This window comes from Alligator mississippiensis, chromosome 2 (genome assembly GCF_030867095.1).
Source record: "Alligator mississippiensis isolate rAllMis1 chromosome 2, rAllMis1, whole genome shotgun sequence".
Classification (NCBI taxonomy): domain Eukaryota; kingdom Metazoa; phylum Chordata; order Crocodylia; family Alligatoridae; genus Alligator; species Alligator mississippiensis.
Window position 1 is genome coordinate 128,118,181 of NC_081825.1, and position 18,132 is coordinate 128,136,312.

Genomic DNA, 18,132 nt, shown 5'->3' on the forward strand with positions numbered 1-18,132 from the left:
TTCCTGCCACTAGCCCCTCACTGTCCTGGCAAGGTGTCCCCTGCCAGCCCAGCAGCAGCGAGGGGCACAACTCTGAGCTGCCACCCCTGCTGCTGCTGGGCAAGCAGGGGTCACTTCACGAGGGTGGTGCAGGTCTCCTAGAGGCAAAGAGCTTCCCTGTCCAGCCCTGCTCTGCCCTGCCACACTGGGGAGCTGCCCGTCAGGCTATGGAGGCCCTGGGGCAAGGGCAGCAGGGAGGGGAGCCCTGAGCCTGCAGCAGGCAGCCCGCCCACGCCCCTGCCCCGCACAGAAATCTGGAGGGCATGTGCCACCTCCTGCCCTCTCCAGAAGTGCACGCAGGGCCAGGGAACCAGGCCCTCCTACCCCCCAGATGAGCTGCCCACTGCCCTGTCCCATTCCCTGCCAGACCTCTGCAGTCACGCATTCCAGCCCTGGACCCCAAGCCCCAAGCACTGCCTGGCTGGACAACAGCCCCAGCCCTACCCAGCTCCTTACCCAACTCCCTCCCTCCCTTCCTATGGGGGCCTCAATCCCCACCCCAACAGACTGACCTAGAGAAACTGCTCTCCAGGCTGCCTGGTGATCATGTGCATATCCAACATTTTTGTATTCTGTTATTTCTAGCCATATACTCACAGGCATTGTTATGATGTTATCAACATAGTATAATAGGTATTTCCTTATGCAATACTGTAAACATTTGTAAGAGACACATGTGCCAGAGTGAGAGACGGAAATTTTATGGTGATATGTTTGTGTTTTACACCTAGTTGAACAAAGTGTACATCAAAGTTCACCATTTTGGTATAATGTTTTTGTTCAGCTATAGTTATTGATTCAAATATCAGCATTCCTATCATGTTAGTTGCTATAGTATACTGAACACTTCCCCATGCAATGCTGTAAGAATTTGGAAAGTATATGTGTATACCAGAGTGAAAAGAAGATGTTGGTGTGTATTAATATTTTTGTTTTTATTTTTAGAAGGACAAAATCCAGAGACAGAGACTCAAGGTCAACAGTCTGGTATTTAATTTTTTTTCTTCAGATATAGATGTAGATATTGGCATTTCTATTATGTTAATCACTAAGTGTGCTGAATACTTCTCTATGCAATGCTGTAAAACTTTAGAGAATATTTTTATGTGTGCGCCAAATTTATAAATGGAGGGAGTATATTTTGTGTATATTATTGATATTTTCATGTTTTATTCCCAGATGAACAAAGCCCAGGCCAGAGATTTAAGGCCTATATTTGGGTATTTTATTATTTTTATTCACATATTTATAGGCATTCTTTTGCTGCATGCCACTATAGCATACTACACATTTCACTGTCCAATGCAGTAAAAGTTTGGAGACCATTTATATGAAGTGTCCAAAGATGGAGATCATTTGGAGTTTGTTGATGTTTTTGCATTTTATTCCTAGGTGAACAAAGTCCAGAGCCAGATGTTCAAGGTCAATATTTTGGTATTTCATTAATTTTATATATTTATTCATTGTCTTTTCTACTAGGTTAATCAGGATAGTATATTAATTATTTCCTTATGCAATGCTGAAAATGTTTGGAAAGCATTTACATTTGTATGTCAGAAGAAGAGAGAGTAATTGATGATTTTCTTTTTTATTCTAAGGTAATAAAGAAGCAGACCATAAAGGTACATTTTTTAGTTTCTTATTTTTGTACACAGGCAGTCCTCAGACTTACAACACAATTGGTTCCTGAGAACTATGTCTTAAGTTGAAACGTTGCAACTCGGAACCAATTTTCCCATAGGAAACAATGTAAATGGGGGATTGTTTCCTGAACCAAGGCCCAATACCCTATTTTCACCAAAAATACCCCAGAATTTTGTACTCTATCAATTATAGATGAGTAATATAGCTACTTTAACGTATTTATATTGTAAATAGCAATCAGATTGATTTGGAAGGACTGCTTTGAGGTGACTTTGTTGGACTTTTTGAAGGGTTCTTGGCTGGAGTCTTCTCAGGAGTCCTGGCTGTAGGTTTTTCTGGAGTCTTGTCTGCTTTTTTAAAGAAAGTGTCCAAGGAAGTTTGGACAGACAGCAGATGGGCAACGCAGAGAACTTGTTTGCTGGCATGGAGTGGCATCAGATCAAGTGTTGTAAAGTTTAAACTGATGTCAGAAAGTTGAAACAGGGTGTCAATTTATACATGTTGTAAGTGTGAAACGTTGTAAGTCTAAACGTTGTAAGGCGAGGACTGCCTGTACTGCAAAGTTCTTCATGCCAGTTAGCCATTTAATTTTTGCCAATAACTCTTGCTCAATGTTAAGTATCCCACAGGACAGACATTATAGGAGTAGGAAAAGCTCTCTGTTTTGGAGGTTAAACTTAGATAGCATTATTTCCCGTGTTCTGATAATTTTAAACTAAAACATAAGGATTGTCCATGTATTAAATTGCATAAGAGGAAAAGACTAGCAGCATGCAGGGCAGAAGGGGTCCCTATAGACGTGCGGGGACACCGTTCCCACACGCTGTAATTACAGTTCTTTTAGCTGTGGCGCTCCATGCACTTCCAAAAGATTAAATTTAATTTTGTTTCTTTTAATTTTATTGTGCTTACTCCTGAAGTAACTGTTACACCAACATATCCCTTTGCCAGTTTCCTCCAAAGTCCAGACAAACCCACCCCCAACCACCCCCAATTCTCTTCTGATTAGAGATTTTCTTTGACAGCTTTCAAGCAGAACATGTTATATATGTTCCAGAAGCAGATGAAGGAAAATAAAATGAGATTTATACCAGAAAACTAGAAAAGTATTATCTTATTTGAATTGTGGTGGTGTCCAAAGGTGTCCGGACATGCTATAGGCACGCCCAGTGTAGAAACCACAATGCTGTGAGTACAATGCTCAGGGAGGTGAGAGGGGCACCTTCTGTGAAAGGAAAGTACCTTGCATAAGGTGTAAAAATATGATGGTAGAGCTCTCCAAACAATGTTATATTAAATGAAGACATCTGCTATTTGTCCCCTGAACAATTGGTGGACCACGCCCATTGCCACTCCCACACCCCCTTATCTACAACTTGGTATCTAAGGCCAGAACTGGTCAATCATTTGCTCCTGAAACTATTTCTAATTGATAAGCTCTTTCAGTGTCTTACCTAGTGAGTCACCTCTGTCATTATTTAGTTTGGCTCTGGGTTGTGTTTTAGTCAATCAGCCTGATGCTGCATGTTCTGGTTATGTCTGTAATGTTCTGAGATATGTATATTTCTTCTGAATTCAGTCAAAAACATGCTTGATTCACATAATGAGAGCTCTTTCTCCAGAAGCTGTATCCACTGAAACCTGGCAAAGTCATCAGCAAACTTCAGATATAGAAATACAAAATTGACTTAATAAAAACATTAGAAATGTTTTTTCCACCCATCATTAAATAATTAGTGGTTCAAGGTGGCAAGAATGTCTTAAGACAAGATTTCTTAAGATCATTTTCCTAACTGCAAAATCAGTGCAAATGGGAAAGACTTTTTAAGGAAAAATATGCAGTAAACGAACTGCAAAAGGACATGATGCTAATATTCTGATAATGTTATTAACATATTTATAGGCATTTTCATGATGCTTATCACAGAATTATATTACATATTTCCCTTTTAAACATTTTAAAGGTTTGGAAAACATTTACCTGAGGTAGTCTGAAAAAATTTGATGTATATTAATATCTTTGCTTTTTATTCCCAGTGATAATACGCACAAGAGCAAAAGGGAAAGGTAAAATGTTTAATATGTTTGCATATTTAATTAGGCATTGGCACTGTGCAGAGTTCTCTATACCAATTAGCCATTTGATTTTGGCCCATAGCATTGCACTTTTAAGAAGTGTATTTTTCCTGTAGTCATCATTATCTACAGGAAATTGCAAGATTTCTAGTTGTCTTTGCAATAGAAGTGGGTCTTTAGAAAGGATATAAAAGATAGGGTCGTACTTCTTTGTATAAGTTGAGGGAAGATTCTCCATGTACAAGGGGGAGGGAAGGAGAAGCTCAAAGGTAATCATGGGATAAGAGGCAAATGCCCAGGCAGGGCAGTTGAAGAGGATATGTAGAGAGAAGCATAAGTACAGGGGGCAGAGTTTTATGTGATATGAATTAGCTGTGCATTCTTCTTCCCTCAACTATACAGTGACTTTAATAGGAGCAGAGGGCAGAATCCATTTGTCCTCAAATCGATTTCTCATGTCTCCCCTGCTGATGCATCTTTACCTTTATTAATTTTAGATTTCATTTTAGTTAGTCATTGTGCCTGGAGTGTATCAACGTAACTATATTTCTTTGGAATTAAATTAAAAAACAAACTCATTTCACATAATGAGAGCTCTTTCTCAGCAGCTGCACCTGAGGCAACTTTGCGAAATCATCAACAAATTTTAGTCATACGGGGGCCTATACATGAGCCACAATTAACCAAGTGTGCTGGAGTGTGGTAATTACACACTCACGTGTGCTTGCTTAAAAATGCTTTAAAATGGCAGTGGGGGCTCTTTAACTAAAGCTTATTCAGTGAGCTTTAGATAAAGCACCCTGCCGCCATTTTTAAGCATGGGGCTGCTGATACATGAGACGCTCTGGGCACTTTATTTAGAGCCCAGAGTTAAAGTGCCCCTGGTAAAGCAAGCCCTCTAAACCTGTCTGTTCAGGTTGTATTTTTTTACATTTTATTCTAAAGCCAGAAATTCAAGGTCAATATTCTGATGTGCAGTTGGCAAAAATGGCCCAATCCTTCAATCTTTATATAGGCAAAATTCTCATTCTTAAAGGGTTTAGGGTTTGTTTGTTTGTTTTAAATACAGAACATAGAATCATAGAAAAATATGGTTGAAAGGGACCTCAGGAGGTCATCTAGTCCAACTCCCTGCTCAAGACAGGGTTATCCCTTTCTAAACTATCCTAGACACCTGTTTTCCTGACCTGTTCCTAAAAACTTCAAGAACAACCCTCACACACAACTAGCAGGCATAATGCCTGAAATATCAAAAATGTCCCTTAACTTGCTATAGGTGAAGTGGGAGGATGAGGGCACTGACAATGTCCTGCCACTGCCAAGGCAGGAAGTAGTTTGTGGAAAAAAAAAAAGCTCTAGAGATTCAAGGAAGAGCAGCATACCCCTCTGCCCACATCCCCAGATGAAGGTAAAAACCCCCCACATTCTGTGTTATACTGAATGTAGGGTAAATTTTCTTCCTTATCCCAAATGCAATGATTGATCTGGCCCTGAGCTAAGGAATAAGACCATCTAGCCAGGAATTTCTAGATGATTTAAGTCCCAGCAAGGGTACCTGCACCCCAGTCAAAATCCCCAGCCTTAGCTTTGACCAACACACAATGCTTCTGAGAAAGGCAGTAAAAAACCCCACCAGATACCAGTAGGATATAGGGAGAGAAAAGGAATTCCTTCCTGGCCTCACCTGGTGAGCAGCAAAGCCCAGAATCATGGGATAATCAGACAGCTTTCACCAAATGTTGTGGTTGGGTTTTTTGTTTTTTGGGGAGGAGTTGCAAAAAAAAAGTTTTCTATTTATCTATCTCCACCTGCAACACTCTGCCCTTGTGGCTCACTTGGCAGCTCAAAACACACTAAAAACCCATTACACAATTCACATTGCACAACTTTCCGCCCTTCTCCATACCTGTACCCCCACCCAGAGGCAATACGTAGGGGGTGCACATGGGTGCACATGCACCCCCTGAGCATGGCAGTGCACCCCATACAAAAAGGTGACACTATCAGCAGTGCCTGTGCGTGGCTGCAGCTCACCACCCCCTACCGCTGACACTGCCGGTGGTGTCTGTGGGCTGTCAGCAATCCCCATTGGCTGCTGCTGCCACTGCTGGTGGCATCTGCTGCTGGTTGGCGCTCGCCACCCCCCACTGCCAACAGCACTGGTGGCGTCTGCGGGAGCTCCTGCTTACCACTGCCACGCTCCTGCCATCACCACAGCGCTCACTCCTGCCACTGCCATGCCCCTCCCCCCCTCCCCCCCAGCCATCAGGGGCACTCATCGTTCATGCCCACACCCACTGCCCTCTTCAGAGGGTCTACACCTGAAAAAGTCTATGCCAGACCCCTCTCCATGAGATGGGGTATGCCATTCTTTCCTGTTATCCTCTTCTATCTTCCTGTAGTACCAGTACATTTCACTTAGTCCCATTTTAATACAGTCCTCGGCTGTAAGGTCTGACTGTCAGTTTACCAGCAGGTTCCTGGCTTTCCACAGTGCAAACCTGAAGTAGGATATAAACTGGTCGAAGCAAGCTGTCGGGGTCCTTTGCTGTCTGGTCAGGTGCCCACAGAGAACCACTTCCCTGGTCCGGTTTCTAAAACCTGGTTGGTTGGGAGCAGCCTGTTGGTTCAGGGTGCTCAAAAACACCGAGCAAATCTTTCCTTGCCCCAGCCCCACAAGTCCCCCTGCCAACAAAGCCCGCTCCACATGCACCCAGCCCTTCTCCCAACTTTTTCAGGATTTTGTTATCTCAGGATCTTTTCATCTTGTCATTAATGGTGTCATCTAGACTAAGGAATTTTTTTGAGTTCCTGAAAGCTTTATTAGATGGGTGCTAAAAACAGACAAGTTGGATTTATCCCTGAGTTGACTGTCCTGACTTTGACTTGCATCAAAACAGGCAAGGGGAGGGTAGGAGAAGGGGGAGAGAGGTGCGTGGAGAGGGACAGTCTTACACATGCATCTTGCATGGCAGTTAATTGGAATTAATTCCAGTTTGGTGTGTGTGTTGGGGTGGGGGGAAGTGTTATCTCAGTGCTTCACATGTACTTAGGATGGGATAATGGGCTTGTATAGGATCCCACAATAAAAGGTTTTGTCCAGGGAAACTCCAAAGTTTGGGAATTTATATAAAGCCTGGAGACTTTATATTGAAAGAGAACAGGATAAGAAAGGGAGGAAACTGTTTTTATTATGTAGTTATTTATGTTCAGAAAAAAAAAATTCTAATCTTGTTTAGTTGATTATATGACATATATCGGACGTAGGTCATGTGCTAATTACAGGTCACTTTTCAGTCAAAATGCCCTAACAGTGCCTAGTTTGTTTTGTGATACAACACCTCTAAGACCTAAGATGGAAAAGTATTTCTATTAATGTTTGAAATGGTATGCTTTTATTCTTTAAGAACCTGCTGTTATTTTATATACAAATAGATGTTTAAATTGACAGGGTAAATTAAAATATTTGGAAATATCTGAGTACTAATATTTCATTATCTTATTACAGCACAGGAAGTTATACCAAACTACAATGCAGATGAAGGTAAGTTTCCCTAGAGTGCAACATTTTAGCTAGATACTACATATTAAGACAAACTTTACAAAGGAAACTTACATTTTTCAACTGAGCATTCACATTGCTTTAAAAAATAGAAAAAAAAAATAAAAAATTTAAAAAATGCATGCAAGTGCAGGCAACAATAATTGATTGAATTATTTAGGTGATATGTTGTAAAATTAAAATCAAGTACAATTAATTGAATTCCCAATTATTTGGGCACTACAGGGCATATGCTCAGATGGTTTAAACCAGGGGTGGGCAAAATATAGTTCACAGCCACCCCCTCAGTGCCCCAGCGCAGTTCTCACCGCGCTTCTGCCCGTGCCTACCAGCCAGGTGCTACTCTGCTCCTGTCGCCTCCAGTTTTGGTTTCCCCTCCTACTCCTGCCCCTGCTGTGCTGCTCCAGGTCAGGGGAGGGCTTCAGCTGGGCAACTCCTGCCTCAGAGCATGGGGCTCGAGCTCCAGCTCCCAGCTTCCTTCCACCTGCTCCACCCACCCAGCACAATGAGCAGCCAGCTGCAGGCAGGTGGAGCAAGTGATAGGCAGCTAGATCCAAAACCCCACACACTGGGGCAGGAGCTGCCCAGGTAAAGCTTCCCTCCTGTCTATCCGGAGTGGCACAGCAGGGGCAGGAATGAGAGGGGGAGCCGCCATTGGAGGCAAGGGGAGCAGAACAGCCCCACCAGCTGCAGCCACTCTGAGAACAGCCCTGCCAGAAGCTGCACACTGGCCGGGGTCAGGGCTAGAAGGCACAGACAGGAGGGCAGTGCAGGCTGTCCTGGGCAGAACACTATGGGGGCAGCTGTGGACCACATCGGAGCTCTGCTGCATGCACCCCATGCCTCCCTCTCCCTCCCTCCTTCCCTCTCCTCACCCCCAGCTGGCTCCCAGGACCTAGTGCCCAGGCATCCCCCCACACATATGCCCCCTCCCACCCTCCACACAGGGTAGGGGCATTCAGGGAGTGGATCACAGCTCAGCCTGGGCCCCAGCCTTGAGCTGTCACTGCCCTGTAACATGGCTCCATGATCCTGGCCTTGCCCACCCTCAGGCACTGCTCCCTGCCCAACCAAAACCCGTAGAAAGTTTTGGTGAGTTGTTGTGGGAGGAGGTGGGGGAAGGTGGTGCTGGCCCAGCCTACAACAGCTCATCAAAACTCCCTATGTGGTCCTTGAACCCAAATAATTACCCACCCCTGGTTTAAACTGTCTTTGTGTGACTAATGTCTGTGGTACTATGACAGTGTACACTGCTTATAGATTTGCCTCTGCTGATTTTGCGAAAAGGTGCAGGCAAATATAAACAGATTTGAGAGAATATGTTTAAAATTATTTGAATGAATGCTATAAGTGGGAAATTAAGCTAAACTAGGAATATAAAATATAGGAAGTTAAGCAACAGGTGATATAGCATACACACACACACAAAGTTGCTGGTCAAATTACCCTTTCCTGAACACAACAAACTAAGTATCTCACAGCTGTTGTATTTTCAAAATAATTTTTGATCAGTTAGTTGGCAGTTTCTCCTGGGCTGAAATTCATTCCTACAATTATGAAAGAACTGAGTGGCCATAGGAATCAAATTATATTTCAAAGGAGCCTTTTTGTAGAAACTAATTGATTATCCAAATGATTTTTTTTTTTTCCTTTTTCTTATAGAACGGAGGGCAATCAAGACATTTTTACCTGAGTTAAAGTGTGGTATTACAAACCACACTGTAACTCGATGTAAGCGAATTGTAGGAGGAAATCCAGCTGCAAAGGTAAAGCCAATGTGACCTAGTTTATTAACAATTATAATTGATGTTATTGTTTTTAGCTTTAGAGCACCTTGATGTAATAACAAAAGTGTTATCTTAAAGCATAATAAATGCAGACCTAATTGATACATACATTGATACATTTGCATGTTTAAACACAGATTAAATCAGCAAAAAGCAACTGCTAAGATTTCTTTAAAAAATGTTAATCCTTAAATGAAAGTTGAGAGTGCAGTGTACTAAACTAACCCTAAAACTGTCTTCACAACTTACAATTTTAAAATGTATTTTCCCTTTAAAGACCAAACGACATAAAGGTACTAGCTGTGACATCAGAAAACCATAGAAAAATAAGGCTGGAAGGGATCTCAAGAGGTTGTCCCTGCTCTAGGCAGGTTCATTTCTATCTAAACTATTTTAACTGGAAGTACACAAACGTATTCTGTACAACAGTATAGGTTTTAAGCCTCAGCATTGTAAAGAAATGCAAAACTCATAACTATGCTACCATAGTTACGTAATGGAGCACTATGGAACAAGAGCAACCTAAAGATAAACCAGAAAAATACTGGAACAAATCATTCAGAAAAATACTGACCATTGTAGTTAGAAAGGGTGCTTTGTTTCTTGAGTAGAATGATATATTTGATCACACACAGATTCCACACCTGCTTTGGTAGATGCAAATGACTTTTGGTAGTGAAGACATTATGTTGGGCACAGAGTCATGGCAACTATTGTGTTGGAATTCACTTCCTCTGTTTTTGCAGAGTATAGATTTACAGGTACTTCTTGGACTGCAGAAGTTGGGTTAGAGATAACCAGGGAAAAGAAGGGGGTGCAAAGGACTTTCTGCTACCTTTTATACAGTAAAAAATAAAGCAATCCTATATAATCCTCTGCATAATATGAACTATGCAGAATTTTTTTTTAATAGGGTGAATTCCCTTGGCAAGTGGCAATTAAAGAAGAAGGTGGTACAGGTCCTTCAGTGTACTGTGGAGGGGTTTATATCGGTGGCTGTTGGATTTTAACTGCTGCACATTGCGTCAGGTAAGAAACAGTTTGGAAATTATATACTACTTGCAAGGTAACGTAACTGCTGGGGGGGACTGTGCTTCTCATCCACTTATTTGCTGACTCCTAGAAGCAAAAAATATTGAGCCACAGATGTCACTGAACCAAAAATTATTATAATGCAACACATGAAAGAACCCAAGCAGAGAGTCAAAATGAGCATAAGTTCCCATGCTAAACTTCTAAATTTCTTATTAGCAACATTAGGTAGATCTTGGTCAGTACCATTGGACTATTCTCAGATCTGCTCTAGCTCTCTCAGGTTCGTATGGAACCTGCTCACTTCTACCACATAGGATTTCCAAGTGGAATCCTTCAAAATGACTATTCTGCCTGTTTCTGCATGGAGATCCTGCAGGTAGAACAACGTACAAATTCACTTCAGTTTACTTTTCTCTACTCCAGGGGCAAACTGTTGCAGGGATTTGGGATTATTTTCCTGTTTGTTGTAAATTAGCATTATGGCAAAAGGGTTCATCTTACAGTTTACCCTAAAGGTGACCAACTCATTTTCAGTCCTTGTGGAAGGGAATTTTGCAGACAGTAGCTGACAGCTTGAGCACTTTGTCTTATACTAGTCACAGTCGTAAAGCCACCATAATAGTCCCAGTTTTGTGGGGCTGCAAGTTCTGTGTAGTACCTCTTTGTAGTACAGGTTTCCCTCAATTTTATGTGGGTCCTGTATATGCAAATTCACTCTTATGAAATTACTCTTTTTATACCCCAAATTCATTAGATGTGAGGTAAATTCACTCATGCAATTGGCTCCGGGGCTCCACTTGTCCCCACTCGCCCCAGCCCATGGGCTGTGCCATCCTGTGGAGCAGGCAGGTGGTGTAGGCTGCTCCCAGGGCCGCTGCAGCAGGGACTGGAGTGAGTGGGGAGAAGCGGAGGCCCAGAGCATGATGAGACAAGTCTGTAGGAGGAGGGTCGGGGGGAAGACGCTCAGAGGGTGCTCCCCATTGTTCTCAAATGTGCTAAAGACCAAGATCACATAGCCTGTTCTCAAGCCTTGTGCACTGAATGGGGCCTGGAATTAGGTGCAGCACAGCTTGACATGGCTGTATTCCCAGGATGTAGTCAGTGTATGGCAGCAGCTGGTCTGAGCACAGCTCCCCAGTAGCTGAAAGCTGCACATGCACCATAGCCAAGAAGCAGGGGTCTGGGAGAAGCAATGGCACACCAGGATCATACATCTGCAAACATGGCCATGCTTAATGCCACACTCTGCATTCATGCTATGCCTCCACAGGACAGGGAGGTTCAGGTCCCCACCCTTTCCTTCCCCTCCATTCCCAGGTCCAGCTGATTGTAGGCAGGGGAACTCTCTCGCCCAGCCCCTGTATTTGTCTTGCTGAGCTCTGGGGAGCCCTTGCCAATAAGTGTCCCTGTACCCCATCCCCACTCCAGCTGTACCTGCACACCGTGGCTTCCCAGGGAAGCACAGATTTTGTTTACAACCCCTCCTCAGTCCTGGGGCAAACAGTGGAGTAACTCCATAGCCCTGTCAGAGAGGCTGCTGCCCTGGTTCAGCCTGACACTGCCTCCCCTGGGAAGGGTTTTCCCCACACCTGCCCTGCCACCACTTCTCCCAGCCCTCCCCCCACCACCCCCCTGCCCCCCGGCTCTCCAGTTGTGGCATGTGTGCAGCTTCCAGCTGCTAGGAAGCTGTGCCAGGACCGAACATCTGATGTTGATGCTGCCACTTTTCTCTGCTCCCCTTTTTGGGTATAAGATTGAAGCATGCCACCAGTTTTAATCTAGAAAAGAATTGTGCCCCAGGTATCAAGAGTTTAGGATATACTGCTCCAATGAAAATATCCATGAATTCCCTGAGTAGTCTATTCCACTGCTATACTATCCTTAAAGTAAGGAATTTTTTTCTGGTACTCATTTGAATTCCACTTCACTGCAGCTTAAAACCATTGTTCCACATTGCTGCCCTTTGCAGCAATGGAGAACAGTTGTTTTCTTCCATCTTTACGGCAAACTTTCAGATGTTTGAATCTCCTATCATGTCCTCGCTTAACTGCCTTTATTCCAAGCTAAACATGCTTGCTTCTCTCAACCTTTGCTAATAATGCTTGATTTCCAATTTCATAGATTTCATAGACGTTAGGGCTGGAAGGGACCTTGAAGATCATCAAGTCCAGCCCCCTGCCCCAGGGTCAGGAAGCTAGGGTCAAAGGATCCCAGAAAGATAAGCACCCAAAAGTTTCTTGAATAAGTCCAGAGTAGGTGCCTCCACCACATCTGGAGGGAGTCTATTCTAGGTCTTGGGGTCTCAGACAGTAAAGAAATATTTTCTTATGTCCAGCCTAAAATGGTCTTGGAGGAGGTTATGATCATTGGTCCTTGTTTCTCCTTGGGGCGCTCTGGTGAACAGATGTTCCCCCAGATCCTGATGCACACCCCTTATGTACTTATAAGCAGCCACCAGGTCTGCCCCGAGCCTGCGCTTTTCCAGGCTGTAGAGTCCCATGGCTCTCAGCCTCTCTTTATAAGGCCTATTATCTTGCCCTCTGATCATGTGTGTGGCTCTCCTCTGGAGTCTCTCAAGCTTCTCAACATCCTTGAATTGTGGAGCCCAGAATTGGATGCAGTACTCCAGCTGTGGCCTAACCAAAGCCGAGTACAGAAGGAGGATAACATCCTGAGATTTACTTGAGAAGCATCTATAAATGCAAGCCAGGGTTTTGTTTGCTTTACCAGCTGCAACATTGCATTGGTGGCTTATGTTCATCTTGTGGTCAATCATGACCCCCAAGTCTCTTTCAGCAGTGGTGCTAGCAAGTGTAGCACTGCCGAGCCTATAAATATGTTGCGGGGTTTTTTTCCTGAGGTGGAGTACCTTGCATATATTGTTATTGAACTTCATCAGGTTTGTATCCACCCACTTACTAAGTTTATCCAAGTCAGCCTGGATCACTAGCCTGTCCTCAGGTGTGGACACTATGCCCCAAAGTTTAGTGTCATCAGCGAACTTAGCCAGTGCGCTTCTGACACCAATGTCCACATCGTTGATAAAGATGTTAAAGAGAACCGGTCCAAGGACAGAGCCTTGGGGGACACCACTGGTCACAGAGCACCATAATGATTTGCTACCATCGACCACTACTCTCTGGGTTCGACCTCAGAGCCAATTTCCCAGCCATTGGACTGTGGTTTAGTCGAGGCCACAGTTGGCCAATTTTTCTATGAGGAGGTAATGGGACACCAGATCAAAGGCTGTTTTAAAGTCCAGATATGATGACAATCTCGTCTCCAATTCCTTTATCATTTTTTGTCACACACCTCTGGACCCTCTTTAACTTCTCCATGTCCTTCTTAAAGCTTGGAGGCCAGAACTTCATACAATATTCTCGATGAGATCTAACTAGTGCCAACTAGAGTGGCAATATTATCTCCCATGTCTAATACTCCGGCTGATGCAGCCCCAAATTACATTTGCTGTAATTTCTCAAGTCAAGTGTCTCCATTTCATTTTCCCCACTTGTAGACAACATAGGGGCCTTAATTTGTCAAAGTTTGACTTTACTGGACAGGAATAGCAGGAAGGCTGCCTAAGTCTTTGGTGCTGGGTAGAAGTAAAACCATACGTTTTTGAAGGAAAATCATTGGCAGCTCAGTGAACTGCTGAGCATGCAGAAAAGGGCATTGTGACCACCTTGCATGAGGAATAGTTAAAAGGAACCTGCTCTCTTGCTGTTCAGTGCTCTCCATAATATATTTTTGCTGTAAAAAATATTCTCCACATCAGATGAAGTGCCCAGTCGATCTTCACTGACATTTCAGGAAGCTCTGGACAACTTGGTTCAGAATAGGACAACTCTTTAATACATAATATTAATTCTTTCTGCAGAAATTCTGATACTCTGCAAAATGGCAGAGTTGGCTACAACTGAGAGCTTACATTTGTGTATTTATTGGCAAAATGTATTTCATTTTTCTTTCCAGAGCAACTCGAGTTCATCAATATAGAATATGGTCTGGTTTGCTGGACACAATACAGTATAATAGAGAAATAGATACCTTTAAGCTGAATAAAGTGATAATCCATGAAAAGTATAATGCTGGAACATATGAAAATGACATTGCTCTGCTGGAGATGAAAAGTATGGACAAAGGAAAACCATGCTCGTTAGCATACAGCACACCTGCCTGTGTCCCATGGTCAGAATATATGTTTAAACCTGGACATAGATGCAAGATTTCTGGATGGGGACTAGAAAGAGGTATTTGATTGATAGTTTATTAATGTATTTTCTTTTTATTCACCTCATGGTAATACTCATAGGCTTCAGTCAGGATCCAAAATCTTGTATGCTGGGTACCTTGAAAACACTTAGCAAGAATTGTTCTGGTCCCCAAAAGCTAACAATCTAAAAATATTATAGATACATTTCAGGAAAGGGTTGGGAATGCAGGTAAAACATGTCCAAAGTGACCCTGGATACATCATGTTATATACATGTCTTTAAATGTCAGTAAAATAGGGTAATCCAGGTAGGAAGGAGGATTTTATTGTTGGAGAATAAGACGGGGCAGGGGGAGGTGTATGTAAAGGACAGAAGGCTGGGCAGCTGAGGGGCTGCAGTCAGGGGAGGGCAAAGACAAACAGAAAGTAACACTCTGATATACTGATATACACAGATTAATGGAGTACAGGCAGTCCTTGGACTTACAACACAATTGGTTCCTGAAAACCACCTCTTAAGTCAAAACGTTGTAACTTGGAATCAATTTTTTCATAAGAAACAATGTTATAAATTGGGGACTAGTTCCTAAACCAAAGCCCAACACCCTCCTTTCACCGAAAATGACCCAGAATTTTGTACTCATTCAATTATAGATGAGTAACATAGCTACATTAATGTATTTATATTGTAAATAGCAATCATATTGATTTGGAAGGACTTCTTTGAGGTGACTTTGCTGGATTTTTTGGAAGGCTCTTGGTTGGACTTTTTGAAGGGTTCTTGGCTGGAGTCTTCTCAGGAGTCCTGGCTGCAGGTTTTTCTGGAGACTTGTCTGCTTTCTTAAAGAAAGTGTCCAAGGAAGTTTGGACAGATGTTCTCCAGTGAGATGAGTGACACAGTGAACTTGTTCACTGGCGTGGCGTCGCATCGGATCAAGTGCTGTAAAGTTGAAACTGGCATTGTAAAGTTGAAACAGGGTGTCGATTTATAAACGTTGTAACTCGAAATGTTGTAAGTCTAGGACTGACTGTATATGATATTTTTTATGGGTTAAAAGCTTGGACACATTTCACAGCAAAAGATCCTAAAGAGTCTGCATCATCCTATTTTTATTTTCCCTTAAAGTTAAATACGTTAAACTCTGTTCTGTCCTCAGAACTCAACCGCATAAAGGTGCAGAAGAAAGTGAATACATTGGTTCAGGTCATGTTAAGGAAAAGCAAATGTACAACTTCTGCTTTATATTAGAGTATGTTTAAAATGCATATGCAATTTGACATATTACAGAGCTTTGTTCTTTCTCTTTTTTTAGACAGTGCCAAACAATTTGTCCTCAAATGGGGCTATATTGATATACTGTCAAATTGTACTGAAATCTACAAGGACCGTTTTTTTAAAGGAATGGAATGTGCAGGCAAGTATTAATTTCATCACTATTTATTGTGTCACTATTAAATCTCTAATATCCATAGTCCTACGAGCTGATTTTTTTTTAGAGCTTGAACTACAATAAACTACATACCACAATAATATTCTCAGTCAAGTACCAAAATGTTCCTGATGAAAGATGCCTTGCATTTGAAAACTTGTCTAATTCTATCCCAACATGCAGTCGGTCCAATAAAAGATATCATCCTAAAAAAATGCTTGCCTCTCACAAGCTTACAAAACACATTACAAATATGTATGCTGGGCAATTTTTTAAAAAAGTAGTTATCTTATGCTGAGCACAGAGAATAAACTCCTGCCATGGTTACAACAGGTTCCTCCCACACTAATTGAAACATTCTGCTAGAAAGTGTAAGGAAAAATGCGGTAAGAATGGAAGAGAGTGAAGCCCTATTATCAAGAGAACAGGTAAAGCTAGAAGCAATGCCCTAGCGTTATAACAATATCTCTACATGATGGTATCTTCACATTCTTTGCCCTTGATCCATTCTTCACAAAGACTACATTCACCTAATTAGAAACAATGGTACCTCTCTCAGTAGCCCACAGTCAGTTTCCTTAGATTACTTTTCAAAAAGAAATATGATATACAACAGAGCTGAATCCTGTGCTACTGCACAGGTATAACACCAGAATAACTTGGTTCAGCTAATGAGCATCAATCAAGTTACACTAATGCAAACGAAAAGATTTCTGCCATCTATAATTTTATAACTTAGCATCTGACAAAGTAGCCTACAAAAGCTCATGCCTCTTTGAACATGTTAGTTCATAAGGTGCCACTTTGCCCTGGTTTCTGCCTCACTTTAGACTAACAGGGCTAACTACCTCTCTCTCGGGAAAATAATGTTCTATAGTCCACACAGTAAGAACCTCCCCTTCTGCCTGCCAATAAATTCTCATGTTTTTTTTCCCTCTCTCTCTCGCTTTCTCTATTCCTTCAGGTACACATGATGGGTCCATTGACAGCTGTAAAGGTGATTCAGGAGGACCTCTGATCTGTTTTGATTCAAATAATGTGGCCTATGTGTGGGGTGTTGTGAGCTGGGGTGAAAACTGTGGAGTGGCTGGCTACCCTGGTGTTTACACAAAGGTGGCAAGTTATTTTGACTGGATTAGCCATCAGGTGGGGAGGGCCCTCATTTCTAAATATAACGTGTGAAGCTTTGGAAATTAAGTGCTCCATTGTTACCACCTACACACAAAAATAAAGATTCAGTTCTATGTTATGATCAGAAGTTGTCATGTAGTAACTCCTAAAACACATGTTTAATAAGCACATTGTGATAATGCAATTAGCCTCCTATAAATGTTGTGATTTGTGTGGAAATAGTGTTTTGTACTGCAATTAATCGCCTGCAAGATTCACTAAAAATGCATGCTTATTAGAAGGAAATTAAAATGTGTGATGCTTTGCAAGTGTTATCATGTCATACTGTGTCTGCATTGAGATTTCCTGTCAGTTTAAAATGGAAATCCACACTGAAAGTAAAGTGAGCACAGAGGCACCATTCAAACTTGGCAGAAATTATAGTGAGGAACTCGTGTCATGTCAAACAGATATTACAGAACTTGAGGGAATGCTCAAAGCCCTAAAACAACAGATTCTCAAAATAACCTGGTCCTACCACACCAAGTACAGAGGACTGAAGCCACATAAGGAAAGGATACCATCATCCACAAAGTAGGCTAGGGACTGATTCTGAACAATGAAATCAATGGGAGCTGTGCAATTGACTTCAGTAGGTACAGAATCAAATTAAAATTAGGGGTCAGTAACAAAAATGAAGTAGAGTACAGAGGTACTCAACTTCAATTCTGGTTCACCTTTAATCTGTGATGAAGCTACTCTGCTTTAATGACAGAGGGTACGTCTACATGAGACATTTACTGTGGATTAGACTAATTATCTCTGCAGTAAACATCACACTTCTACATGTACACCCTTATTAGAATGGAGCAAACTAATTAACACTGCAGCAGGATAGTACTTGTAAATACAAGTACTATCCTGCAGCCAAGCGTTTTACTCTGCAGCAGCTCACCTATAGATGTTGACATGGCTGGGGCATGAGGGTGCTTCACTTTAGGGGCTGCCTGCTAGCTAGGTCTGCACTGGAGCACCCTCATGCCCCAGCCAGCTCTTCTACGGCACACTGAGCCAGGGGGGAGCAGCCCTAGGCTGGTAGGCTGACCCCTGAGGCCCTCTGCCAATTAGGGCAGCTCCAACCCAACTCAATGCGCTGCAGTCCCTGGCACACATTCAAATGGCATGCACAGGAGCAATAAACTCTGGCATGATAAACTCCGGAGTTTATTGCTT

General features: G+C 42.5%; 1 protein-coding gene across 6 annotated transcripts in view; it reads left to right on the forward strand.

Annotated features, from left to right (window-relative positions):
• CFI (complement factor I) overlaps window positions 1-17,232 on the forward strand; it is a 30,983-nt gene extending 13,751 nt beyond the window's left edge. Inside the window, exons 8-17 of one of the 6 annotated variants that reach the window (XM_014598295.3) lie at window positions 985-1,026; window positions 1,432-1,473; window positions 1,638-1,661; window positions 3,721-3,750; window positions 7,268-7,303; window positions 8,984-9,087; window positions 10,022-10,137; window positions 14,119-14,396; window positions 15,673-15,774; window positions 16,754-17,232. In XM_014598295.3, coding sequence (XP_014453781.1) covers window positions 985-1,026; window positions 1,432-1,473; window positions 1,638-1,661; window positions 3,721-3,750; window positions 7,268-7,303; window positions 8,984-9,087; window positions 10,022-10,137; window positions 14,119-14,396; window positions 15,673-15,774; window positions 16,754-16,971 — 992 coding nt within the window. In that variant the 3' untranslated portion in view covers window positions 16,972-17,232. The remainder of the gene's footprint in view (window positions 1-984; window positions 1,027-1,431; window positions 1,474-1,637; window positions 1,662-3,720; window positions 3,751-7,267; window positions 7,304-8,983; window positions 9,088-10,021; window positions 10,138-14,118; window positions 14,397-15,672; window positions 15,775-16,753) is intronic. The other 5 variants (XM_019500099.2, XM_019500100.2, XM_014598338.3 and 2 more) reach the window with 5 other exon arrangements.
• The last annotated feature ends 900 nt before the right edge of the window (window positions 17,233-18,132 follow it).